The 27,866-nt window shown below is 38.9% G+C and overlaps 2 protein-coding genes across 6 annotated transcripts in view; one reads left to right on the top strand and one right to left on the bottom strand.

Annotated features, from left to right (window-relative positions):
• Positions 1–27,866, bottom strand: part of CENPP (centromere protein P) — a 163,452-nt gene that overhangs the window by 69,275 nt on the left and 66,311 nt on the right. The window lies entirely within an intron of this gene.
• ASPN (asporin) lies at positions 67–26,245 on the top strand. 4 transcript variants are annotated; one of them, XM_083603513.1, is made up of 10 exons: positions 67–462; positions 4,051–4,301; positions 7,312–7,400; positions 11,278–11,564; positions 12,344–12,456; positions 14,881–15,094; positions 17,686–17,796; positions 21,800–21,893; positions 23,536–23,674; positions 24,644–26,245. In XM_083603513.1, exons 4-10 carry the CDS (start codon positions 11,297–11,299, stop codon positions 24,839–24,841), a joined length of 1,137 nt encoding a protein of 378 aa, XP_083459639.1. In that variant the 5' UTR covers positions 67–462; positions 4,051–4,301; positions 7,312–7,400; positions 11,278–11,296; the 3' UTR covers positions 24,842–26,245. The 4 variants fall into 4 exon arrangements, with proteins under 4 accessions (XP_083459639.1, XP_083459640.1, XP_083459638.1 ...); XM_083603514.1 differs by lacking the exons at positions 67–462; positions 4,051–4,301 and adding an exon at positions 6,773–6,991; XM_083603512.1 differs by lacking the exons at positions 67–462; positions 4,051–4,301 and having other exon boundaries at positions 7,035–7,400.

Genomic DNA, 27,866 nt, shown 5'->3' with positions numbered 1-27,866 from the left:
CTTGGCTTTCAAGAATCATATAATTGTTAGCTTTTGCTTTTTAGACATCTTTTATAAAGCAATGGGTATTTTTTTCCAGGCCACGCAAGCATAAAATACGAACAAGCACTCCATTAAATTACAATAATGCTACCCAAAAATGTTGTCCAAATACCAACATTATTTGATACTTCTGGGAAGGGAGTGGAAGAGGACATGACAAATACAGTTACAGTACACCAAGTGAACATTTCCTGCAACCAATGAATGACATAAACCAAGCCTATATACTGGAAACTTTTGACGACCTGCTCAGATAAGATTCACCCCATTTACTTGTTAATCAAAAGAACGGTGGTTCTAAGTAAAGGCAACTGAATGTTTCCGTGGGGCAGTGCCCCCAGACGGTACTCAAGGGTACGCAGTACCAGCACCTCTTTTTGTTGTTGTTAAAAAGTGTGACACTTACTGTACAACTTCATGGTGAGTACCGGCACCTTTTATTCTAGAGATAAAGCACTGCCATGGGGGTTGCATTCTGGGTCAACACTCACATTGGTCAAACACACATAAGCCTGCTCCATCCCCATTCTTCCCTCTTTTGGGTCCAGAAAAGGACCCACATGTTGGCGGTCGCATATCAATTGGACATGTCTAAAATGGTCGCCACGTGTACTACTGCTTTGAGACCTACCGTATTTTTCGCTCGATAACACGCACCTGACCATAACACGCACATCGTTTTTAGAGGAGGAAAACAAGGGAAAAAACATTCTGAATGAAACAGTGGATGTATCATTTTTGTGCTTCATGCTGTGGCCACAGACATGTGATCTGATGGTGAATTTGGGGTGACCCAATGCAAAAATCCTGAGAATCCCTGTGGATCCATGCTTTGTAACCACGTTTTTGCACCATTGCAGCCCCAGGCAACAGTGGGTGTGTGATTTTGGGGGGGGCAGGCTGTAGCCATGGACATGCTATGTGCTCTGATGGTGAATTTGGGGTGACCCAATGCAAAGATCCTGAGGATCCATGTGGATCCATGCTTTTTAACCACATTTTTGCACCATTGCAGCCCCAGGCAACAGTGCGTGTGTGATTTTTGGGGGGCAGGCTGTAGCCATGGACATGCTATGTGATCTGATGGTGAATTTGGGGTGACCCAATGCAAAGATCCTGAGGATCCATGTGGATCCATGCTTTTTAACCACATTTTAAGTGGGGAAGGAAGGAAAAATACAGAATGGACAAGGAGCACGAGAGGGGTGTGCAGAGAAGCAGCTGGCTAAGAATGCAGGAGAGGGGTATAACGGGAGGCAAAAGTTTTCCCTCACCTACCCACCCAAGCCAGCCAGCTAGCCAGCTAGCCAGCTCTCTCTCTCTCTCTCCCTCCCTCCTGCATGTTTTTAGCAGCACCGGAGCACAGAGACGACACTCTGCTTGCCTGGAGGGGAGGGGCTTTCCCTGCTCTTTGTTCCGTTTGAGCAAACACAGCAAGGAAACAGAGGAGGGTGGGCAGTAAGACCTTGAGGCAGAATGCAGGAAAGCAGCCACTTCCTCTTTTCAGGTTTCCCTTCTCCGAGACGCGCGATTTGATTTTTGCCTGATTTTTTTTGCCATTTGGCTCCAGGGACCACACATTCGCTCAATAACACGCACAGACATTTCCCCTTCCTTTTTAGGAGAAAAAATCTGCGTGTTATAGAGGGAAAAATACGGTAGATGGTGAGAAGTGGGATATAAAATTTAAAAAGAAAATAAATGACAGAGACACTAATCAAACTTCTTGATACTAATTGTGATGGTAGGACAAGCCAGAACCTACCTATCTGGAACATCCTCTATAAATCTGGTTGTTAAATTATGAAATTCTGCCAAAAAAAGACGTGTTGCAACTCTTTGGTTTTCATTTTTCCTCCGACTTACAATAAAATTTTACATTTATTGAGCGAGTTAGCCTTTCCTCCTTTGATATTTGGCCAATGGGGCTTCAATCTTCAATAAGCTTTCTTTTTATTTTTAAAAATGCAAGCTTATCTAAAAACTTTACTCTTCCCAAGGCTACTCTGTAATCCTCATAGCAGAACGCAATTTTCTATGGCCCGAATTCAAGATTGTATTCATTTCATCACAATGGTGCTCTACTAGTCATACAGCTGTACTCTTACTACTGTTTCAGTAATTCCATGATGGCATTACACTTCTCACACTTGTAGATATATGGTTTACTTCTCCAGTCTGTTCTTCTTGCATTCATTGTATGACAGAAAATAGGGAACACAGGCATTTGATATCTTGTTTTCTGTTTACTGATATTTCAGATTGTCCTAACTATTATCAACACCAATATAACTTACCTTAGTACACTTAATATACAGTTGCAATCAAAATTATTCAACCCCCATTGCAAATCAGGTTTATTATCAAAATCAAACAAAAGCAATTGAAATAGCTCGACACAGTGGATGCTTCAAGTGGTTTCTCCATTTCTTTCTGTTTGCAAAAACTCTTGCACAAATATGTTGTGTTGCACAAACTACCTCTCAATATCTTTCCATGGATTACTAAAGATTATATACTACAGCCTCTATCTTTCTTGTTCACCATTTTTCTCATACTGGAATGTAGCCCTCAATATATCAATCTTACAAGTTCCTTACTACATTTTCTCCTTTTGTCCGTTCATGATTATTTCTAAACCTCACTGTACATCTCACAAATCATGCCTGGCCTTCTTGCTGGAACTGCATGCTGTTAATTTCATGACTTCTATGTTTCTTATTGTTTAAAAATCACCAGAACAGCTTATGCTGTGAGAAAGGACTGACAACTAATGAATGAAGCACCAAATCAAAATGCTTGACTGATCCCAGAGAGCACTGAGTCATGACCAGTACACAAGACAATCAAGAGCAAGCATAGCTTGCTTTCAGGAACATTTTCAAATTTCAAGTAGCTATATTTATCATCTGGGTGCAAAACTTTAGAAAAATGTATTGTGCGGTTGAGTGTACAGCGTTTATTCTGGTTCTCTAACCCAACATACCAGCATATTTCAATACAATAGTCATCCGTCCAACACTTTAAAAAAAGCATTGAATTTACAGTGCAAACAGAGAAAAAAAAGTTACAGAGAATGAGCCAAAACTTCTGAATAAGGTTTAAGTATGCATTAATAAATAAAAGAGTAAAAAAGCTTCTGTGCAGTATTTGTGTTTATGTAAATGTTTGTTATTTTTTTTTTCTTTTGACATCTGGTAAAAGATCAAAAAAATAACTACACTTCTGAAATAATGGATTTTCCATAGTCAAGCAACATAAACAATGTACAGCTTTTTAAAATAAGCCAGACTGAACTAAAGTCAAAACATATCACTAGAAAATTATGTCATATTAAATCATCTTGGCCCAATTCAAAAATGAGAATTTGTATTTTCAGGAGCTAGTATCATCAAAAAACAATGGGGGAAAATCAGCGAAAAATGTATTGCAGGATGTTCATATGGAAATATCATTTTAAAAATGTAATGCAAATGTTATATGAGTATTTAAAGAAAATGGATGAAAAGATACTTGAGATTTTAAAATGTGTGTACTAGTGTTAATCATATTGCAATAGGACAGGAACCCCAAATATGGCTGCTATTTATAGACACTAACTGACATATTACTATTGCATAATCTAATGGCATTTTTATATTACACAAAAGTCCAGTTGGAGCATACTCTGCCATAATGTCAACTATTTTAAAGCAGTGCTATTATTCTGAATTGATTTGCTAGGAAACTGCATTTTGATTAGTTTATGTTGATTTAACTAGAATCAGCTGTTGTTGTAATAAGATTTTTTAATATAAAAAATAGGCTTAATATACACAAGGTTTGCTCACTATTATTAGTCTGATTATTGCTTTACTCAAGATATGTAACTTCTCTGCTAAGCCCTAAAAATCATTCAAATTATGGAAGAGACACTTGTTATCTGATTATTTTCCCCAAATGTGACCTCTGTTACTCTACTATAGTAATGTCTGCTGAGATGATTACCCACTGGGCCAATTGTTGCAGGATCTGCCAATAATACCAGTGTGTTGTTGTGACCTGATAGAGGTGAATTGGCCATGGCTGGAAGAATTAACTGTGGCAACTGGGAACAGACAAGAAAACTCATGAGATCTCAGAATCTTATGCTGTATTTGAGTGGAAATAAAGAAAGACTGAAAAGTAAAGGAGCTCCCAAAGCAGGGCTTGCCTTAGGAAGGAGGATGAGGATCACAAGTGCAGCTAAACCTTGTCACTAACTATGACAGATGGCCCAGGTAAAGTGAAGTTTGATGGTACAATATGGGCAAAACTCTACCAGAGTGATATAGCTCTCAGTATGCTGAGCTAGAGCTTCACTCTGATTGGCTGTGGGTACGGCTAGCCAGAAAGGGGTAGAGACAACACTTTGAGAGGGAAAGGGAAAGAGCGGTTTGGTTCCTGGCATTGGACTTCATAACAGCATAATTTCTGAGCTGTATAAAATCCTCCCTGAGGGAATATTTGCAGCCAGAGAAGTCAGACTCTGAGCAGAGAGTTAGCTTGAAAGATAGTGTTTATTATCTTTCAAGGGTATACAGACATGTGAGAACTGGGAAGCTCAATTTTGGGAGCAGAGAAGTGGAGTTGTGAGGGAATACTCTATGTCAGTGGTTCCCAACTAGCTAATTACTGAGGACCCCCTATTTTTCAAAAGCCAAGCCACAGACCCCCTACTTTTGAAAATTTTGACCACTCTATGGTAGTTACCTGTGCAAAGCAATTTTTTGAAAAAAATGTGCGGTAGCCCCTAATAAGCAAAGGATTTTAGATATACTAAAAAACAGACCATAAAAGTTGTGATATTACCACAAATTGCCTATCCCCAGACAGTAGTAAAAACTTGTCTCCATTGCTCCACTACAACTGAATTAAAAAAGCAATTGTGTCCCTAACTTGTAAGTGTTCTATATGCAGAAGGCTTTTTATATGAGAGAATATTCCTATTGAGATGGTACATCTTAGCAAAACTAAGGGCCAGGCTTAGATTTTGCATAGTTGCGCTTTTGTTTTGGTTTGTTTTTTAAATAAAGGCGCACTCTGCATCTATTCTGGGTCTGAGTCATATACCCAAGAGACAACATTTCTGAGGTGGGACAATATGTTGAACTAAGCCGAAGAACTACACACACTACCACAAGGCTAGCTCAATTGCTTCAGGCTTTCTGGTTCCCCAGTATTGGTGGTAAAAATCTGCCTCAAGCAGGAAGAAAGGTGCAGGTTCAGATTCACCTACTTTTCTGCATCCTGGGATGGGAAAATTACCGTATTTTTCGCTCTATAAGACGCACCAGGCCACAAGACGCACCTAGTTTTTGGAGGAGGAGAACAAGAAAAAAAATATTCTGAATCTCAGAAGCCAGAACAGCAAGAGGGATCGCTGCGCAGTGAAAGCTGCAATCCCTCTTGCTGTTCTGGCTTCTGGGATAGCTGCGCAGCCTGCATTCGCTCCATAAGACGCACACACATTTCCCCTTACTTTTTAGGAGGGAAAAAGTGAGTCTTATAGAGCAAAAAATACGGTACATAAATTCATGGAGATTATGGCTATCAATGGCTAGCTGTCATGATGGACTACCTCAGTCCATCATGGAGCATGGAGCATCAGTGTCTCTCTCTTTTTTTTACTATCAATGCTCTGTTATGCTACCGTTTATGTTATCTAAATATGGATAATGCTATGTCATTCTAAGATGCTATTAAAGTGCAGAGAAGTCTTACTTTAAGACACACCTGTACAAATTACTGTATTTTTCGCTCTATAACACGCACCCGACCATAACACGCACGTAGTTTTTAGAGGAGGAAAATCCATAGGCATGCCACCCGTAGACATTCCCTCCATAACATGCATAGACTTTTCCCCTTACTTTTTAGGAGGAAAAAAGTGAGTGTTATGGTGCAAAAAATACGGTACCCTGCTGTTAAATTTTCTAGTGAGTAGATTTTCCCCATAAAAGGAACCTTCCCAGTAAACTCATTGGGACAGCCACATGGAATTATCTTCCTTGAAAGGCTCAGCATGCATTCTACTCTTGCTTGGTGTGCTTGGTGTTCCCCTGAGCATCTTGAATGGATTCCTGACTATTTCTCGGAACATAACATAACATAACATAACATAACATAACATAACATAAGCCCTGTTGTATCAGTTCAAGGTCCTTTTAATCCCATGGCTAATCAGATGCTATTGGGAAGCACATAACGAATCTCCATTCTTTTCAACTTGGAGAATAGGGATCATGTATGGGAGAGGGTTTTTGTATCCATTCCCTGCTTACGAGTTATGAGAGAGGGAAAAGACCTCTCCCTGCTGTTTCATAATGTGCTTTTTGAAGTTCAAGTTATAAAAGATATTTGTTATGTGGCATGGGAAATTACTATTTTAGAAACATAAGCTGAAGTTCCTTTGAGTGTTTGGACTTTGTTGACCAGTTTGTAGGATCTTGAGCAGCGTGTTTCCAACCAATCTGCTGGAGCATACTGAAAAATCATAGTATGCTGGCCTCTTCAAAGAATCCAGTTCAGTTGGATGTCCTACTTCTTTTATGCTGACTAAGAATGTGTGTGTAAATGGAGTGGTGGTCTTTTCCTCTCTCTGCCCAGTAATCATTAAGTGAGGTAAGTGGCTGTATTTGGTGCAAAACTTTAACTAGATGCATTTTGGGAGAAGGGTGTGTCAGCAAACTCACTATGCACCCCAGTGGGCACCTTGCTTGAGAGCCACTGCCATAGCTCTCTCTCTATATGATCATCCTGTAACCCAATACATAGCTGTTTATTTAAATACCTCTGCCTTCAGCTCTAATGACATCCCCTTAAATATAACCAAGATAGAATAATTCATTTACTGTTAGGTTGCCCTGGGTAGAAAGATGGAGACGTCTTCATTTATGTAAGAAATGGCACACTGCAGAAATTTTATGAGGTGTGTACTTGCACATCAGAAATGGACTTGAATGAACCATATGGGGCTTGCACTGGCTTTGTGCCATGCATTATTAAGCTTCAGATTTAACCACATCTTCTGCTTAGACGTCTAGAATTAAGCTAGAAGTTTTGGCTGTGATACAAGCAGTGATGAAAAACACATGAGTAGTAACAAGTTTTCTTAACATCATTCTTCAGTGCTCAGATAGACTAATCTACAGAAGCAGTTTATTCAAGTATCACCCAGAGTGCCAGAAGGAACGGGAACTTTAAAGCGATTTTTTTTTACCCTTTTATTATTTATTGTTCATTTTACAGGCTTGAATCTGAGTTCTATATAGTAAGGAACTGGATATAAACTTCTCAGGTGGATTTTTATCTTTAGAAGAATTTGACAAATCAGAAAGGTATGTTTTAGTTTTGGGTTGGTTTTTTTTAAAAAAAAAACACTTTTCTCATTGTAACTTAACAATGTGCTTTTATCATTACTAATGTAACCTAATTGACTACTGTTCAGTATTTTAAAGGATATATTAGATGATTGTACACTGTAGTAGAAATGCTTTTATATTGTGAACTGTATGAAGAAAGGAAAACAGGAAACCTGTACCTTTTGAACTGGTCTACCATAGCACAGTTATATTTATCTAGGAGAGAAAAAATAGCATCCTATATAGTTTTATAGACATTTAATGATATTTTTTAAATTTAGCAATGTTTCCAGGCATTCAGAATCTGATATTTACCAAAAAAGCAAAACAAACTGGAAGAAACTCACTGCCAAATAATTGTTTACAAAAACATGGAAGCAGTATAAAGTGCCTCTTCTCTGATGTTTTGAACAGAAGAACATAGTTAATTCCCCTCCAAGACATAGCAAGTCTCAGCATTTAAAAAATGTTTGACTTCCAATATTATACAGTAAACATTTCTGCAATGTTTCACCTTTATGCTGTAGATATTATAAACACAAAAGAGCTTTAAATGAATCAATTTATCTGGGAGAATGTATGAAAGGTTAGTAGATGCTAAGTTTATAACTAACTCACTGCTCAGGATTCCTCTTTTCCTTCCATGGTTTCTGTTTTTGTGCAGAGCAATGACTGGGGGTTACTAGCAAACACAAGCATTTCCCATGGCTCTTCACAAAAAAACCCCACAACATTTTCTTGCTACTGATTTACATTATTTAGAGACAAGGTTGTGTGAGCACCCTGCTCTAGACAATGGAAATTTTTAGCACTTTTAAAATCTGCCTTTTAACCATTTAGAATACACTCCAGTGTCAGCTCTGTCATGAAAACAAGTACCAAATATTATAATATTATGCAACTGGCATTTTGCCACTAGACAACTAAATGGTGTTCACTGTAGGTTTGCATACAACCCAATAATTGTTTTTACACTCCGTTCTATAATTGGTTATTTTAATATAATTGAGATGCTTTCCATCCTAGTACTTTTTATTATTTTGACTGCACCTTAAATTTTGCATAATTGCACATGAGTTACCTACTAATATCCTGACAGACAGCATTTTAAAAATACTATATAAGGAAGAGCACTGACTGCTGCACCAAGTATTAATGTGGAAAAAGCACCTGTGTTCTAATCCTAATCTATTGAGTAATTTTATTTATAAATATTAATACTTGGTGTGGCACCCTACCATTTATGCAGAAAGAAATATATCAGAAAGTTTAGGGTATTGACTTGATAGTAAGGCTGCTATCTTGTGAAAGTCACTTAGGCTGCAATCCTATCAGCACTTGCCTACAAGCAAGTTCCACATCTACTTCTTAGCATAGAATCGTGCTCTCAGTTTCTCAGATTTTCCACATATAAAAGTTAATTTGTCTTGATAAAGGGGCCATTGTGGTTTTTCTTTGTACATGTAAACCTGTAGCTTTAGTTTTTAACTGTATACATACATTGTTAAAGCAAGAGCAAATCAAGAATGAGTATTATTTGGCAAAAGTCAGACAGAAAACATATTCCAACTACTTTTTATGTTCCATATATACTTGAAGTACATATCCCCAATGTCTCAAATCAATCTAACTCAACTTTCTGATGTAAAGTTAATTATTGAAGTTACAACATACTTCTGGCCAAATTGGCAGCATGAAACAATATTCCCTACCTTCTCTAAAATAATGATTTCCTGTGCCAAAATAAAATACTTAGGAAGTTTTTCCCATAAGACCAGGGGCTTAGTTAGGACTTTTCCTACTGTTAAGACAGTATGTCAACAGCACAGTTTAACAGCATGCAAAAGCTCTGAGGTCAGGGTATTTTTTCCTATTACAGATGTTGAGAAAGTAGTTAGGTTTCAGTGTTATTTCATTTACCAATCACTTGGTTCAAAGGAATGCCATTTTTTTTTGCATTTCCAACAGCCATTCAGGATTTGTGTTTGGAGTTTATCATACTGTTAGGGCCAGAATACATATTATAATTCACATTTAGCTTTTAGACCATAAAACATTTTTATATATTTTAAGTATATACCTAAAAAGGTAAATGCTGATTTACTCATTGGGAATTGTGTCTGGCTGTAGTTTCTTGTTGAGTGTGCACTCAGTGGCAGAGCTGAGTTTGCATCTTCATTATATGTGAAATTACTCTAAGTGAAATGGGAAGAAATTATTGCCTTGAGGAGAAAACTGAACAATAGTAACAGAGGCCACAGAGTTTTATTAGCAAGGAAGGAGAGATTTCCTTAATTTCATGTATGGACAGAAGTTTCCTTCACACAGCATACATATGGAGGGAACTCCATATAATAATAAAGTAGCAGTGCTGCTGTCCCTGCCCCCAGCATCAGGTGCTGAATGTTTTCTGGTTAAAACTTTGTGTATCCTCAAGTATGGGGACCTTTTCAGACAATCTGGCCACAGCAATGAAAGCACATAGTCTGTTTATTTAATTGCTTGCACTTCTTATCTGTGCAACTATGAACAAAACAGTAAGAAGAAAGTCATACAGGCCAACAGATTTGTTTTAAACATTATTGAAAGCTGCTCTGTTTTGCTGTGAGGGTGCCTAAGTATATAGAATGGAACAGAATAGTTCCTTCAGAGAGGGAGGAATGAGAAATGTATCCACGGATTCATTATAAAAATCACTTAATAAAGTTGTATCCAACTAAATAAACTTTGGGAATGAAGGCTAGGTTGCAATTAATGTGCCAGCCTTTAAAAAGACACAAGATTCTTTGTTGCTACAAGTGCTATGCATATGGAATAATAAGAGAGTCATTTCCTTGAATGAGTTAATTCCAAAATTCCAAAGAATGAGAGTGTAATTGTGTACACACCCTCAGAGGGGCAAGTGGAAGCAGTTCATGGAGAAGTATGAGAGTTTCGGTAGTTCATAAAGTTCCCTTCCCTTGTTGATTTCACTTCACTGATTCAGCAAGAGCCCTGGACTTCTTAAGACAATTTAATACAATACTGCCAAGTAACAATACACTAGTTTTAATCTTCATGCACTATATAACGGCTGCAAATCTCAAATAATTCTACACCTCACAGTGTCATATTGGCCTTGTTCTCATGTAATATTAAGACGAACTATGGCACACAAGTATGAGCAACCCAGGGTTAAAAATGCAGCTGTGTTGCTCCTGCCACAGTCATGCTGGTGCTGTGCTATCTGGAGCTAAGTCATGGCTACCCTGAGGTAAGCCATAACGCAGCTCACAATTTGCCTACCACAAACAAGCCATAAGCAATAAATAAGAACAAACATTGGTTGTAGCAAGACAAGCCACAAACCTGGGTTTGTCTGTAATGTATAGCCCTAGATAGAATGATAGCTGCAGGACCAGGGAGGAGCAAAGTGGCTTCAGTTTTTGTTCTAGATAACTGAACACTTGTTTGTTCTTGCTAAACCAAAGTTTGGCAAGTTGGTACATTGGATATTAAGGTGCAAATAATGCAACACAATACAGTCAGTAGGAGTTGTTCCTGAGAACTAGGAATGAAATCTGAGCCACTTTATGTGCACATTGGCTGAAACTCTCTAAAGCCATTAGGACAAACTCAAAGTCTTTGTAGTATTTCTTTTCAAACCCAGGCTATGAGGCCATGAGTTCATCAAAGCATCTAAATGGGCCCCATTAAAGAAAACTTACATCCTGGGAAAATTCATTTTTATGGGCTGCAACAGGGAAACACTTCATATTGGAAGTACAAACTTCTAAGAAGAAGTTCCAGACAACAGCATACAAAGAAAGGAAATGCATAAACAAATTACAAACTAGCTTGTATTTTTTACTAGGAGTGTGTTCTCTGAAGATATGAGAGAATATGTGCTTCTCCTCCTCTTGGCTTTGTGCTCTGCTAAGCCTTTTATAAGCCCTTCATACTTCACTTTCAAGAACATGATGCTCATGGATATGGAAGACCTTGACGACGACGACGATGATGACGACAAAGATGACGATGACAGAGATGATGACAATTCTCTTTTTCCAACTAGGGCACCCATAATACCCTTTGATTTATTTCCTGTATGTCCCTTTGGATGTCAATGCTACTTGAGAGTTGTACACTGTTCAGATTTGGGTAAGAATAAATCTGTACTTTATTTTCATTGGATCTATGTTGTTTATTTGTAATACCCACACACTTTTTTGAAATGGCACAATCTGGAGGTGGTAATAGTTTTTTCTCTAGAGCCTATGAACTCTAAGAGTATTTCCCAGAAATAGAGTTCAATAAAAGTCTATTCAGTAAATTAATATGTTAACCAGAATTATTTCAACAGCTGCCATCACCAAGGTATTAGGGTTATTTGGACACCTCAAAAATAAACACAAGCCTAGGGAAAGAACTGCTTTGCTATCTGTTACTTTCTTGTGTATCTCTAGCATAGCTTTAGATTAATCTTATGCCTAATTAGCTATAAAGTCATTTTAAAAAAGCATAACCATGCCACCAGAGCAGTCTTTTTGTAAGAGTTCAGTAGAATCTCATCTGTTCAATTTATCGGATGCTACCTTGCCCATGTTGAACTCTCTGATAAACTGAAACCTGATTCCAGGTTTTTAAATATAGCTTCATCTGTTACTCAAACAAAGGAGAAGGGGGCACAATCAGCATTAGATTTTATTGATAGTTGGAAGGGGTGATAGCCAACCAATTCATATTTAGAGTAGACCCAGCAATATCAATGGGTCTACTATGAGTAACATTGGCTATACCCAAAAGTTGGAATTAATGGTTACGAAACATTTTAAATTATTGCAAAACTGAAACAAACATTTCAGCATAATACAAACAAATGGAGATTAAAGGGTCTTTTGTTTGTAGATGAATATTTATTTTTTATTTCTAATTAATAGGTTTGACCTCAATACCAAAGAATATTCCCTTTGATACTCGCATGATAGACCTTCAAAATAACAAAATAAAAGAGGTCAAGGAGAATGATCTTAAAGGACTCACATCGCTACATGTAAGTCTGCTTTCTAGCATTCCTAGTATTTGTCTCTATCAAGGACTATGGCAATCTATCTTATGTCAAGTTGATGTTTTCTACCCTGACAGCCATTAACATAAAATGTATGGAAAGCAATGTGAGAAAAGATCAATAACACTTATGGGAAAAGTCAGTTACAGTGGTACCTCTGGCTAAGAACTTAATTCGTTCTGGAGGTCCATTCTTAACCTGAAACTGTTCTTAACCTGAAGCACCACTTTAGCTAATGGGGCCTCCTGCTGCTGTGCTGCCGCCGCCACGCAATTTCTGTTCTCATCCTGAAGCAAAGTGCTATTTCTGTGTTAGCAGGTACTATTTCTGGGTTAGCAGAGTCTGTAACCTGAAGCGTATGTAACCTGAAGCGTCTGTAACCCGAGGTACCACTGTATTTGTTATGCAAAGTACAGGAAAAAACACTTTCCATACACAAAGTTGATCAATATTCCTGGTTTATTGTTTACCTAAACTACAGACAACCTTCAGTTCACCATTAACTGACAGATCTTGGGCTGAATTCACCCCTAATGAGTCCTGCCGTAGAAGCCTGTGCAAGGACTTTCACTAGTGCAATGGGGCTTATGCTCTCTTCTCCCACTATGTGCCCCTTAAATTGGCTCAGGGTATGTGTGTGTGTGTCAGGAGAACCCCCAGAACAAAGGGGAAGGAGAGAGGGGATCGTTCTGCCTGGCAAGCTGAAATTGTTGCACTGACGGAAAGACTGCTGTAGCTCATGTTGAATTCCTCCCCTTATGTCAGAGTGCAGATGTCTTCATATGCCGAAGTAAAGAAAATCTCATACATTTTTTGTATAAACTTCCCCGCGTCTTGGATTCCAGCTGAATGGCCAGTTGAACGCCTAACTAACAGAAAGTTCTTGGCCATATAAGAAATACATTTTGTTTAGCCTAGCACTTGAATTATAAATAAATTGACTACAGTCTTTTAAGACAAATAAACATTTCATAGCTTAATGTAAAATCCTGTTGTTTACTGACAACCAGTAGCAAAATATTGTGCCTAGCCAACATACAGCCTTCTGTTTAAATCAAACTAGCACACATGTTTTTTGAAATCTCACTGAACAGGACTGGGAAACCTTTTCCAGCCTAAGGGCTATATTCCTTATTGAGCAAATGCTAGACACATGTCAGCGATGGACATGTTTTACAAAGCCCTCTTGCAATTGTGATTATTGTTTCAAATGTCTAAGATTGGTACTGGAATCAGGAAACTAAATGGGGGGAAAACACATTTTTAGGGTGGCAATTCTGCCAGACCAAGAGAGGTCTGTCCCTAAGCACAGATTTCAGCCTTCATTTCTCTAGGAAAAAGATCAAAGTTCCTCTTCCTCAGCTGCCTCAAGTTCTTGGGAATAGTCATGCCAAGGTACCTTAGGTCACCTGACTGAAGTTTCAGCCACGTGATGTTCTAAAGTCTTACCTGATGCTCAAGTGGGAGAGCATACACAAAGTTCTGATTCAGGTTAGTTAATGTCCAGTTCTGCTGGAATTTACTTAGAAGTTGTGATTTTTCTATCACCACTGCAAAAAAGGAAGGGGGACAGTAGACACCATCTTTGGTCCCCCTGCTTTGAATGAGACTAAGCCATTCACGCAAACTTGCGTTTGAGAGGGAGAGTAACACTGGGAGTAGAGCAAGGACATGATGTGCATGAAGTTTGATATAGAATTTGCTTTGGTGGCAAATGAATTGCCATTCTACCCTGTCAAATATTTTATAAACACCAGGCGACAACAGAGCTACATGGCATTTAATGCTACCACTGTGGTGTATAGCATTCAGTGTTCTAATTACAGGATCTGCCAGCTAATTGGTAAGAGCTGCACAGTGAGATAGACACTGTGGTGTCATAGTTCAGGAGGGCTGTTGGGTGGTACAGATCCAGAGACACTAGATCCTTTCCCATCTTAAGTACCACAATCAATATGGACCATAACCAGGATTCTGGGAAAGCACTGCCCTGCATAATTTCACTAAACAGCATCAGCAGTTGTGGGACCGTTCCAAAATATCTTGCAAAATTCAGCTCTAAAGCTATCCATGGCATAAGACTTCTGTCACAATCACACACAGTTGGGATACAGCTTACGTTTTGACAGTACATCTAAGTGAAACTAAATGTTAATTCTTATTTCCCATTCTTAAGTCCTGACTGATTTCACTCCCTCTTGTTACTTGTTACTTCTTCAAATCTAAACACACACACACACACACACACACACACACGTTTCATTTTGGAGCTTTCTGACGCGTAGATGGTGTTTTTGAATTCAAATGTGCAAAATACATATATGCAGTTTTAAAAAATATGACATCTTCTGAATGTGAGACGTAAAATAAAATAAATATTCTAACTTCACCTTTTCACATTTTGCCTAGGCACTTGCACTGAACAACAACAAAATAACCAAGATCCACCCCAAAGCCTTTCAATCAACAAAAAAGTTGCGGCGCCTCTACTTGTCCCATAATCACTTAACTGAGATTCCAGCAAATCTGCCAAAGAGTTTAGCTGAGATAAGAATTCATGATAATAAAGTGAAAAAGATACACAAAGAAGCATTTAAAGGAATGAAGGCTTTACATGTGTTAGGTAAGTGTGTTTTTTATAAATCAAGCTGTTGCATAACACCAGGGGGGAAGCAAACTACAGTACAGTATTATTTCATTCATCAGCAATGTGATAGAAATCAGGGATTAAATGAGCCCTAGATGAAAGGAAGGCTCAGAAACAGAGCTGAGACAGAGCTGTCTGCATCCAAATGCAGCCATGGGGTTTCTGCTGAACAAATGGTTCCCAATAGTAGATTATTTTTCTTAGCCCAAGCTTTGTAGGTAGAATTCAGATTCCTTTTTGGCTGCCTGTTATTTTCTACTCTACCCAGCAAATGCAAACAGAATGGTTGCTTTATAGGGCAGAGAGAAAAACAAACCATCACCTGCACATGGGAGTGAATTGTGTGGGAATGATTTCTTGTCTGGCTACAGTTCACACAGAAACAAGGCAGGCAGCCCAAGTTACTGCATGGTTCTCTCATACATCCCTACCCCATCTGAGCAAACTGTGTGCATTTGTGTGTATTAGACTTTGTCCCAGCTGGTTGAGTTTTTCCAACAATGCTCTCCTGCTCTGTGTTACATGCCTAAGTGGTCAAACTCTCATCTGCACCAGGATGACAAATACTGAGATCATATTCCTAAGTGTGGGTGCTCCTAAGTTTCAGATGACTAGTTTGTTTTTATTCTTTAAATAAGATGTTTTAGAGGGGTGATTCACTTTGGGCAAGTAAGGTCAAGAAAAGTGTCTTGCCAGGTTACTTAAACATTTTAGAAATACGACAAACTGAATGTAAGGGGATAGTACAACTGCATTCCACCCTCACTGTGGAAGATTCTGCCATTTCCCAATAGAACAAACAAAGGAACTGATATATTGCATTGTTTTCTTGTAAGACTGTTTGAGGAAAGGTTTGTCAGGTAAAATAAAAAGTGTGGATTTCACCCTGGCACCCTATCTCCTCCATCCCTTAAAAAAAATTAAATCCAGGAAAGTGCCCTTCCTTATCACAGTCATATGGAGATAGGTTCTGTTTACTCCATGATGGGAGGCACACTGTACATAATCAAACATTATTTTATTTATTACATTTATATACCACTTTTATCTTCCAAGGATCTCAATAATGTGTACATGGTTCTCCTCCCTGCCCCATTTCATCCTCACAACAACCCTTTGAGGTAAGTTGGGCTAGGAGATGGTGACTGGCTCAAGGTCACCCAGTGAACTTAATGGCTGAGTGAGGATTCAAACCCTGCTCCTCCCAGGTCCTAGTCCAGCACTCTAACCATTATGCCACACTGGAACTGAACCATAGCTTTGAAAATAGATTATGGTACTTTGGAGGGCCCTGGCTTAAAATAAACTCTCACACTGGTCTGTGTGACATGGACAATTAAAAACATAAGGAGAACCCTGCTGGATCCACAGACAAGTGCTATTTAGACCAGCATCCTGTTTCCTACAGTGGCCAACCAGATGCCTATGGGAAATCCACAAGCATGCGTAAGGGCAAACAACTGGTATTCAGATGCATGCTACTGCCTAAGGGGATTGCAGCTTAAGGCTACAAAAGCAGACTGAAGGTGCAAATTTACATGCATATGCAGAAGTTTCAAAGATTAAGATAGCATATGTCATGATCTTGAGGAGAGACAGCAGGGAGTATAAAGGACATTGACTCCTCGAATTAGGAAGAAAAGTAAACTGAATCCTGAGAGTGAGGTACATTTCTATTGGACACTTTTCTGCCTCAACACTAGGTTGCGCTGCATAACTCATCTTAATGAACTTCACCAACAACAGACTTACCCGTATTTTTCGCTCTATAAGACGCACCAGAACACAAGACGCACCTAGTTTTTGGAGGAGGAAACCAAGAAAAAAATATTCTGAATCTCAGAAGCCAGAACAGCGAGAGGGATTGCTGCGCAGTGAAAGCAGCAATCCCTCTTGCTGTTCTGGCTTCTGGGATAGCTGCGCAGCCTGCATTCGCTCCATAAGACGCACACACATTTCCCCTTACTTTTTAGGAGGGAAAAAGTGAGTCTTATAGAGCAAAAAATACGGTACATGTCTATTCCAAGTTCCAAGGAGTAAGATAGCATATAGTCATCAAGCCTAGCAGCCAATGACAACCTTATTCTCCTTGAATTTGGCCAATCCTTTAAAGCCATGTAAGTTGGTCGGTATCACAATTAATTATTTCCATCTTTGATGAATGTTTGCTTTATGAAAGGTTGACTGAAGTTTTTGAAAGAATTGTATGCAACTAGAAGCAAGTGTTCCCTGACATTTTAGAAGCTTTGATGTGCATTGCTTTGGTTTTTGGTTGTATTCTCCTTAAAAACAATGCACGACTTCAAGAATTTCTGCCATGTGACATGGCTTAATTTCTAAGCAAGAAACATTGGAGCTCAACTTTGTCTGGGAGTCACGCCTTCACATGGAAGCCACTACCCATACCTATGAGTATGAAGAGAACATTTATATTTCTGAATGGAGGAAATCGTGCTACACATGTTTAAAGACATTCTTTCATTTCTTAATGCTGTAAAAGCCTCAACCAAGGAAAGGTGTCTTAAAAACTACAGCCTCACAAGCCACAACTGTTATTCTTTTGGCAGAGATGAGCGCAAATCCTATTGATAATGAAGGAATAGAACCTGGGGCCTTTGAAGGTGTGACAGTCTATCATATAAGAATTGCAGAAGCTAAATTAAACTCTGTTCCTAAAGGTATGATCTTTTTTATTATATAAATCAGGTTTTTTATCTTACATTTTCTCATGTACATTGCTTTCTAATTTTGAGTTTGGTATTATGCTGATTGAATTAAAAATAATGGTGGTGATATACTTTTTAATTACAATGCATAATAAACATCAGAAGCCTATGGACACACCAAGGATCACCCATAGAACGGCCAAAATATGCAGATACCTGGGCAGATAGCAAAAAACTTGGAAGCACAAATTTAAAGGATATACCGTAGATTCCAGTGTATAAGGCGACTTTTGAACCCCGGAAAATCTTCTCCAAAGTTGGGGGTCGCCTTATACGCCAGGTATGGGTGGCACGGAGCTGAGCCTGCCCCCCGCTGCTGCTGTGGCGGTGGCTCAGAAGCAGCAGCAGTGGGCGGCAGACTCAGCTCCGTGCCGGGCAGCTTTCTCCCTGAGCGCGCCCCTGTTGCTGCTTCTGAAGCAGCAGCAGTGAGCAGGAGGCTGAGCTCCATGCCGGGTGGCTTTCTCCTGGCACGGAGCTGAGCCCGCCCCCTGTTGCTGCCCAGTGTATTGGGCAACTGGGCTTATAAGACGAACCCTCAAATTGCAGCTGCCAATTTGGGGGGTCGCCTAATATGCCCAGTCGCCTAATACGCCGGAATCTACGGTACATTTTTTTCTTAAGTGCCTTAAAATTCTGAGAAATCCCAGAAGTAGGTGTTTCCTGAGGGTCACTACTGTAGCGACTCTAATGACTATCTACCTAGGAAACCTGATCATTTGGAAATACAGATGAACTGATAATACATTATCTCCTTTCATGACTCAGGTTCATAGAGGTGTCACTGCACAGTGGCAGAGGGTAAAGCTGTAGAGTATCCAAGTCCTAGACAGAGGATTTGTCTGTCTTGTTGGACAAGCAACAGCAAATAGCTGTTATCTTGGGATCAAAACCTGGGGCAATGTATTATGGGAACTGGGGGCAAGACTAAGGCAAAACTAAGGCTAACCGGCAGGCAATCTGAAACATTGCTCCAGTGCTTGTTTGAAGCCAGCTGACAACTGAAATACTCTTTTAGAATGGTACATGTTGTTGAAGGCCATCCTGGCAGTCAGTTTTATTAAAGAGCAAGAATTCTCCTTTTGAAGTGTACACTGACTCTAGGATTAGCACAGTGGTGAAGGCATGATGCCCAGAGCTGGGCCACCTTCCAGGAAGAAGTAATCAATATTCTCAGGAGAAGTCAATGAGGAAGTATGGTCTGTTTATGTTACTCTTCCTCTTTAAGCAAGGAAGAAACCTCAGCAACCGCTTCTTGAGATGGTCTAGGGAGAAAACCGCCCACCTTTCCCAGGGTCCTGATGTCCCAGGAGTTCTCTTTTGCTGTTGAGATATCTAGTAATGAGCCAGGGATACATACTCACTATGTAGTCACTAAAGAGGCAAACTTCTCTGACATTATTATGACAACTTGAAGGAATTCATAGAACTCTACAGAAAATAATTTCTTAAACTAGTTATAACAACTTAGTGAGGGTAGAGAACTACTAGCTCCTTGTACCATTTTCGGGAAATATTTGCCTTCTAAATAAAAACTCCTGGGGAAAGCAAGACATCCTTTCATGACATGCCATAAAACACAGGAAATCAGCCTGAATTGAAATCCTCTTTGCTTCCCAGTTCCTGAATGAACACAAGTAACCGCACAACTTATGCATGTTTACCCCAAAGTAAGTCCCATTGAGTTTACCAATGTTTACTCCCAGTTACTAACTGTAGGCTTGCAGCCTTAGGTGATCCTAAACGCACCTAACTTTTTGTTGACTAAACTCAGGGTCACAATGCAAGAAAATGTTAATGAGAAAACATTAATTCTCCCTTCTGAGTAAAAATTAACATTGGCAGGCAAACAAGTGTGAACAAACATTTTTGTTTAATTTACCAACAAATGACCAGAAAAAAACATGAATACATACACTAGAAAAATATTAGCATGCTAAAAAGAGTAGGGAAAGAAAACTATTAGTTGGTATTTTCATACTAGTGTTGCCAGAAGTAATAGCACTGGAGATTTAATATTTTCCTAAGCCACTATGGAAATTAGAAGCATGCTTGAGGTCATGGTACTGCACAAAAAATGATAACTAAATATAATAAACAGAAAGCTCTTGGAATCTAGAAGTACTAAATGCCTTCCAGCTCTAATTTTAAAGCACACCACAGAAACAACTTTTGGCTATTCCCTGAATACAGAGGCCAACAGTTCTGAAGTATGGGTGGCTGCTTAGATTTAACTTGGAAAGCTATTCTGCAGATCAGCATGAAAAGAACACAACAAGGATACTATTATGCTTACAATTTCCATAGCCTATGCTATCATAATATCCTTGACAAATATAAAATTGCAACTCCTACATCCTTTGGAAAAATCCTACATGCGGTGATGATTATCACATATTTTTATTAGAAAAAAAATGAACTTGCTCATCAGCTGCTGAGAAATTGCACACAATGTCTGTATCTGGTTTTGTCCATTTTAGGAAGTACTAGGGCAAACTCAAAAGTCTAGCAAAACATAGTGAAATTATAACATTTGAAATATCACAAATATATGCAGGTCCACTATAACACTAGATGTTGTGTCCTTGCCACTTATGAATAAAGTGGGCTATGTGGTTATAAGGCACCATGGTGCACAATGCTGTCTGCAGTGTCATGCCTGTATGCATGTAAAGCCACTCATAGACATACTTTATAACCCTAGGACTAAGGAAACCCTATTCCTGCATCCCAGATTCTTCAAAATAGGATATGGTTTGAACAGATCTCAACAGGCAAGAATCAACATATAGGGAGAAATATTTTCCATTTACCATGCTGGGTAACCTTAGGCTTGTCACTCTCACCCTAACGTACCTTCAGATTGCTGTTGTGATAAAGTAAGATAAATTAGAACTATGGATGCAATATTACTCATTTATTTGTTAATGTTAAATCAAAACTATTTGACAAAAAATTGTTGCCAATTAATTTGGTAGCTATTTTAAACAAATCATGTATGATTTTTACTACAAAAACCACGAGTGTTTTAGAGGACTCACACAGGACGAAGTGTCTCTTCTAAGATGCATGCCCACTGCTACACATGCAGGAATCATCTTTTTCTAAAGGAGTGTTTTTCTTCCAAAACTATTATTTTAGTGAATGGAAATACAGCAATCCTAACTGGGTGAAGTGATGGACACTTGCAAAGCCCTGCTGGCTTATGGTGATTAGGTCAGGAGGTGAAAGAGTGCCTATTTTTATTTTCGTCTCCCAGCAGTTCCAAGACTGCCTCTGACCCTCTGTTTCAGAGTCTACCCCATCAAATCTTTCGGCTGATGTATATGTGACCTCCAGAGCATATTACACACACACACACACACACACACACACACACACACACACACCAGCCATGTGGAGAAGTATGATTGCCCTATTTTACCCCTTCTAGCCAGCAGATCTAGGGGTTAGGATTGCTCTCTAAGTCACTTATTTTAATTAATTGACAGTATGCATTTCTACTGTGTCCAAAACAGTCCATGGAAAATGTACACAGGATTGCTGTTCAACACTACAAGCCTATATATGCCTATTCAAAAGCAAGTCCCATGCAGTTCAATCACGTTTACTCCCGGATTATAGTTTTGCAGTCTAAAACTTAAGCAATAAATTGAACAAGACTTTTTTTAAAAAACCACCCTAATAATAATTTGCCCTAGGTGTTTTATCTAATAGTAGGAAAGGGAATGACAGCATAGAAAAATTCCAGAAACTTATTGCAGAAATTTCTGCACAATATTATTTACAATAGTGAGACTTTTTCTATCAGTTGCATTAAAAATAACATCTTAATGCTAAAGGCAGAAGTCCTGCAAATGAAATAGAACAAACTATTTTCCTCAACACAATTAATACATTGCCTCTTGAAACTCTTTGTGTCCAGCTTAAACACTTAATGTGTGTCTCTCCCTAATAGGATTGCCTTCCAGTCTATTGGAACTTCATGTAGATGGCAACAAAATTTCTGCAATAGAACTCGAGGATTTTATTCGTTATAAAAACCTTCAAAGGTAACACTTAATATGGAAAATTCTTTTCAAACATTTGATATTATGTAAACATTTTAGGATTTTCTCATTTTTAAAACTATGAGGAATGGTGCAGTGATTGAAACAACCAATATTTCCTAAAAAAAAAAATAAGGGCACTTTGAGGTGGAACATTTCTCAAGTGATTCAGTGTACCTGGCATCTGATCAGTTATGTAGGAACTGGGCCAGTCCTTTTGTTCATTCATGTGGCATTTAACATAGTCAAAAAGCTGGTGTCATGGTCCAAGCAGCAGGTCACAGCTAGCTGTTAAATTTCCATGCAACACTTTAGCCATTTCAGCTTCTATATGGGCATTGCTTAAGGAAGCGTGGCTGTGTAATCCATTTGTTTCACTCAAATTAATTAAAACCTTGCTTTTTTTACTTCACTAAGATGTGGACAGTATTGTGATTATATTACAGTCTCTGAACTAAATTGCCTTTATCTTGTAAGACTCACCACACATAAAGTCCTTAAGAGCTATTGCTAAGGGGAAAAAACAGCACTTACCATGAACTTGTTTTGCTGTTTAATTTAATTAAATTGAAAAATATGAAGAGCAAATGGGAACTTGAGCCAAAGTATGGTGAGTAAAAGACAGCTTCAGCACAACTGAGAGAAAAAAGTAAGATTAAAGACCTGGTGAATAGTAGTTCTCATTATTTGTTTCACCAAGTAATTTCAGAAGACAGTGCCCAGTGCAACTGATTTTAGGAAGACAGGTTTACCTATCTTGAGAAAATAATAAAATAATGGGGAGAGTGTGTGAGGAAAACTCAGGACAATGGCTACAGTTCAGAGGGCTATACAGTACGTTCACAGAGTACAGAGACTGTTGTTTGAAAGAAACAAGTCAAGAAACCTGTGTACATAACCAAGCCTTTTGATCTCAAACAGAATTGCCAGTTTAGGTTGCACATGAGGTCAGCTGGAGATTTGGATTACTTCCAGATGAGCATTGTTGCAAAAGAGAGAGCAGCTGGCTGAAAATAAGACATTGTTTGTTTGTCCAGGGAGCAGCATAAGGAAGGCAGAGTTGCTATAGAGAGGGAGGGGATGGAAGAAGCTTTAGAAAAACCCACTGACCTTTCAAAAAACTGGATGTCTTGATTTATCAGAATGATTAATTATTAGAACTCTTTCTGTTATAGGCATCAGATTAGACAGCCTATATATAATTCTACCTCTGTAATTAGCTCTTGCTTCAACTGAATATGAGATTTGAATCAGATGCTAAGTATAGACTCTTAACAGAATAAAGACTAATGATGAAAACTGAGAATGGTCAGTGTCCACTACAATGTTCTGAAACATACTTTTGTATACTTTCTCATTGGGTTTCTCTTTGCCGGAGGTATCAGCATCAAGGTACCACTTATTCTTTCTGGAAGACTTGAGTACAATAGCAAGTGCCCCACTTTTCTCTAAATTCTCTGTACACTGCACAGGATCGTGGGAAGGGTAGGTCACTGGCAACCAAATTATGGGTTTGGCTAGTAAGCCAAGACTTCTTAACCACTGTTTCTATATGTTCATTTCTCTATACAGTATGTTAAATGGTTTCTTAGTGTTATCTTAAGCCATATTGTCTCAGGTACTCTTTTTTAACATTTATCTTTAGGTTGGGGCTAGGAAACAACAGAATCAAAGATGTGGAAAATGGCAGTTTTGCTAATATGCCAAATATACGAGAAATCCATCTAGAGAAGAATAAACTTAAAAAAGTACCTTCTGGTTTTCCAGATCTGAAGTATCTGCAGGTAATACACAGTGCAGCAGACTTTTAAAATCTTATCCTCTTGACATTTTTGTCCTACTTATTCAGTGTATTGTCAATCTATACAATAAACGTTTTTTAAAAAATGTGTTGGATTCAGTTTTTAGCCCACAGATGGGGGCAGGAAAACCTAACTTCCTTGCTACCACCAGTCTTCAGAGTTCCCAGAAAATACTTCCCATGTGGCATGGGACCTTTAAAGGTGTGAACTAGAGTGCAGAACTTTCTGCTCTACACAAAAAAGGAGCCTATGCCCAAATTTCACTCTCCCTTCACCCCCCCACTTAGCAGGGTCTTCTGACTCTCGGGGGGATGTCATTTTCAGGGGGCTCTAGGGGCTGGCAGGGAGAAGGATGAGAACTTCACTTTCCACCTATCCCCAGCTGTGTACAGGTATCTGGATCCAGCCAAATATATTTTATGGTTTTTTATTTTAAAAACCGGTCAAGACATGGGTTTAATGTAAGTATGCACTCATGTGCAGCAATTACCAAAAGCTAAGAGTTAAGTCCCAGTGTAAATGCTATACTACCTGACTGCCTGACATGGATACATGATCAGGAACAGAAGTTTACAAACTCTTCCATTTTCCCCATCTCAAACTGGCATATCCGCCCCCTTTTAATTCCAAAACTATCACCACTGATACATCTGGACTTGTGTTTTCATTATCATAGTGACTCTGGCAACCCAATTTCCCCCAATTTTTACCTTTTGTCCTCAAAAAGCATATCTAAGAAGTATCAAAAATTAAACATTAAAAGTATATTGAATATTTTTCTATAAATCAATATAAACCTCACTTTCCCCTTTGAATTTTAGATGCAAATATCTAAGGCTGCAATCTATACACTTTTACCTAGGATTAGCATATATTTCAAATCTTTACATGCAATTTAATGTAGTCATGGGATATGTCAAATATTTATTTTTTCTTTCTGTCCTCTTACAGGTTGTCTTTCTTCATTCTAACAGTATTTCAAAAGTGGGAGTGAATGATTTTTGCCCAACAGGAGGAAGGCTGAAGAAGACGTTATATAGTGGCATAAGTTTATTCAACAATCCTGTTAAATACTGGGATATCCAGCCTGGAACATTTCGCTGCATATTAAATAGAAACAGTGTGCAGATTGGAAATTATGGAAAATAAAGGTGTATATCCAAAACGTCATTCAAATTGCAATGTTAAAACCAGCAATATAATACTTGAAATCTGTTGAAGATGGACAACTTTATACTGTCCAATTGCTTTATAAAATACTAATGTAATATCCCATAAAATTCTAATCTTATGTTAAATTTACATATCTTCCAGAATAAAAGGCTTCCTGAACCCTAAACTGGAAACTTATTATTAGGTGTTTCCTATCATTGTTGTCTAAGCTATGTTTATAAACTATTTTTTTCTTAGCAGAAAATAATGCAAAATTTTGAAACATTTTTTTGATTAACCTATATTTTTTTCTGTATTGCAAACGTATCCTGTAAAGGTATTTATCAGATTTCAAGGGGGAATTGTGAACTTTTAAGTTAACAAAAGTAAACTAAACTGGCTAAGAAGAAATTTTAAAAGGTACTGTAGTATTAATTTGTTGGTAAAATACATCAGGTCAGGTTAGATAATATGTATATCTTTGTAGTAAGCTGAAAGGCAAGATTGATACCATACACTTACAAGCCTCAAAGCCTTTAGTATTTATTCATGTAGTTTCTCCCGAAAACTATATATTCTGTTGGTAACAAAGGTGTATGTATGCTAAATATTAACAATGTAGAAATCCTATAACTTTTTTTCTTTTTTCTTTTTAAAGGAATGATAAAATTCTCTGCAGGCCAGTACAAATACACCATTGTTATATACTGTAAAAATAATTACTCAAGCTGGCAGTTTGGGACACAGTTAAAAGATCTGCAGTCATAGGGGCCTAGTACATTGTTGCAAAGGGATTTTTTTAAATGAATGGACAGGAATTCCAAACATGTGTAGCATACCAAACTTAGTTTACAGAGGAAAAAGGAGTAGCCCCTGTGTGCACAGAGCTGTGTGTGTACACCACAGCCACTGGATCACTGTCATTGTATGCTGACCTTGTATTCCATATTACATCTTGAGTACTGTAACTTTGCTGAATCCATATAATGCAAAATGTGTTTGATCATGATTGAATAACCAATGAGGGGACTGTATAAAAGTGGCTATCTTGACTATAGATTTAATGTGCTGTTCATATAAACAGGAAGTTGAGAATTTAAAAATTCTAAATGGTGTTCATTAAAATGCTAGATTGAAACCTTTAATGTTGTCATGCTGTTTCCTATTCAGTTTAAGTAAAATAGTAATATTAAAAATATACTACTTATTGTAAACTTTGCAGCCTGATTCTTGGCATGTTTTATCCAAAAGCCTGTCCAATAGATTTCAGTACGAGTTAATTTCTAGTATGAATGTCTAAGATTCCTATATTAGATTTTGAAATTTTACTGATTTCTCATAATCTTATTTATTTACTGTAGACTGTATCCAACTAAGTTAGAATAAAGCCACTGAAATCAATAGCCTTGATTAACTTAAATCTATTGTACAATTCATTCATATTAATACTTATATCTAGGCTTTTGGCCTATTACCAATATTTCTTCCAAGAGCAATTTTTATGATATGCTGCTGTGGGACAGGTGGGGAAAAACTTTCCTTTCTGTGTACCTCCTTCACTTTATGTAGCAAATCCTGTGTGTGGTTTGCCTCCTTGCACTCATGGTGTTGTTACTCCCTTTACAATAATTTAAATATATGGCCCTTCCTATCAGTCTCATTGAGAAGGAGAACAGGTGAGGTCCCTACAGACTGGAGGTGGGCAAATGTTGTCCGCATCTTCAAAGGGGGGGGGGAGAAGACCCAGGTAACTACTGACCAGTGAGCTTGACATGGATACCAGAGAAGGTCCTTGAACAGAAAATTCAACAGTTGATCTGTGAGCATCTAGAAAATGATGCTGTGATTACTAAGACTCAGCATGGGTTTCTCAAAAATAAGTCATGCCAAACAAATCTGATTTCTTTTTTTGATGGAATTACAAACTTGGTGGATCACAGAAATGCTGTGGACAAAGTGTATCTTGATTTCAGTAAGTCCCCCATGATATCCTTGTGAGGAAAGTGGCAAAATGTGGGTTGAACGAGGTGACTGTTAGGTGGATTTGTAGCTTGACTGACTGAACCCAAGAGTACTCATTAATGATTCCTCACCATCCTGGAAAAAAGAGACAAGTGGGGTGCCGCAGGATTCTGTCCTGGGCCCATTGTTGGTCAGCGTCTTTATAAATGACTTGGATGAAGGAATTGAGGGGATGCTCATCAAATTTGCCAATGACACCAAACTGGGAAGGGTAGCTAATGCCACAGAAGACAGAACCAGAATTCAAAATGATCTTAACAGATTGGAGAACTGGGCGCAAGCTAAAAAAACAGAATTTCAATAGGGACAAATGTACGGTTCTGCACTTAGGCAGGAAGAATAAGATGCACAAATATAGGATGGGGGACACCTGGCTTACTAGCAGTACATGTGAAGACGATCTAGGGGTCTTAGTGGACCACAACCTTAACATGAGTCAACAGTGTGACACAGCAGCAAAAAAACCCTAATGCTATTCTAGGCTGCATCAACAGAAGTATAAGGTCCAGATCAAGGGAAGTACCGTATTTTTCGTCCCATAGGACGCTCCGTCCCATAGGACGCACCTACTTTTTGGGGGGGGAAATAAAGGAAATTTTTTTCCCCTTTATTTCCCCCCCAAAACCAGGTCGGGGAACAGTGGGATGGCGGCGCTGCTTCAGGGCGCCCCACGCGCCGGGCGGCAGGCTGCGGACACCTGCGCGAAGCGCGGGGCGTCCTCTGGAGGGCGCCCCATGCTCCGCGCTGCAGGCTGCCGCCCGCAAGCCTTGCGCGCCCGGGGGGAGTTCCCCCCGGTGCACAAGGCTTGCGGACACCTGCGCGAAGCACGGGGCGTCCTCCGAAGGGCGCCCCGTGCTCTGTGCTGCCGGCTGCCGCACACAAGCTGTGCGCGCCAGGGGGGAGTTCCCCCCAGGCGCGCAAGGCTTGCCGACACCTGCGCGAAGCATGGGGCGTCCTCCGGAGGGCGCCCCACGCTCCGCGCTGCAGGCTGCCGCCTGCA

Source organism: Podarcis filfolensis, assembly GCF_964270895.1.
Source record: "Podarcis filfolensis genome assembly, chromosome: 2".
Lineage (NCBI taxonomy): Eukaryota > Metazoa > Chordata > Lepidosauria > Squamata > Lacertidae > Podarcis > Podarcis filfolensis.
This window is presented reverse-complemented; position numbering and strand designations above follow the sequence as displayed.

Bases quoted from the DNA above. Each gene is read 5' to 3' on its own strand.
- ASPN (XM_083603513.1), top strand. From the start codon at position 11,297: ATGAGAGAATATGTGCTTCTCCTCCTCTTGGCTTTGTGCTCTGCTAAG. The intron at 15,095-17,685 runs GTAAGTGTGTTT...TTCTTTTGGCAG, and splicing joins GAAGGCTTTACATGTGTTAG to AGATGAGCGCAAATCCTATT. The intron at 21,894-23,535 runs GTAACACTTAAT...ATTTATCTTTAG, and splicing joins CGTTATAAAAACCTTCAAAG to GTTGGGGCTAGGAAACAACA.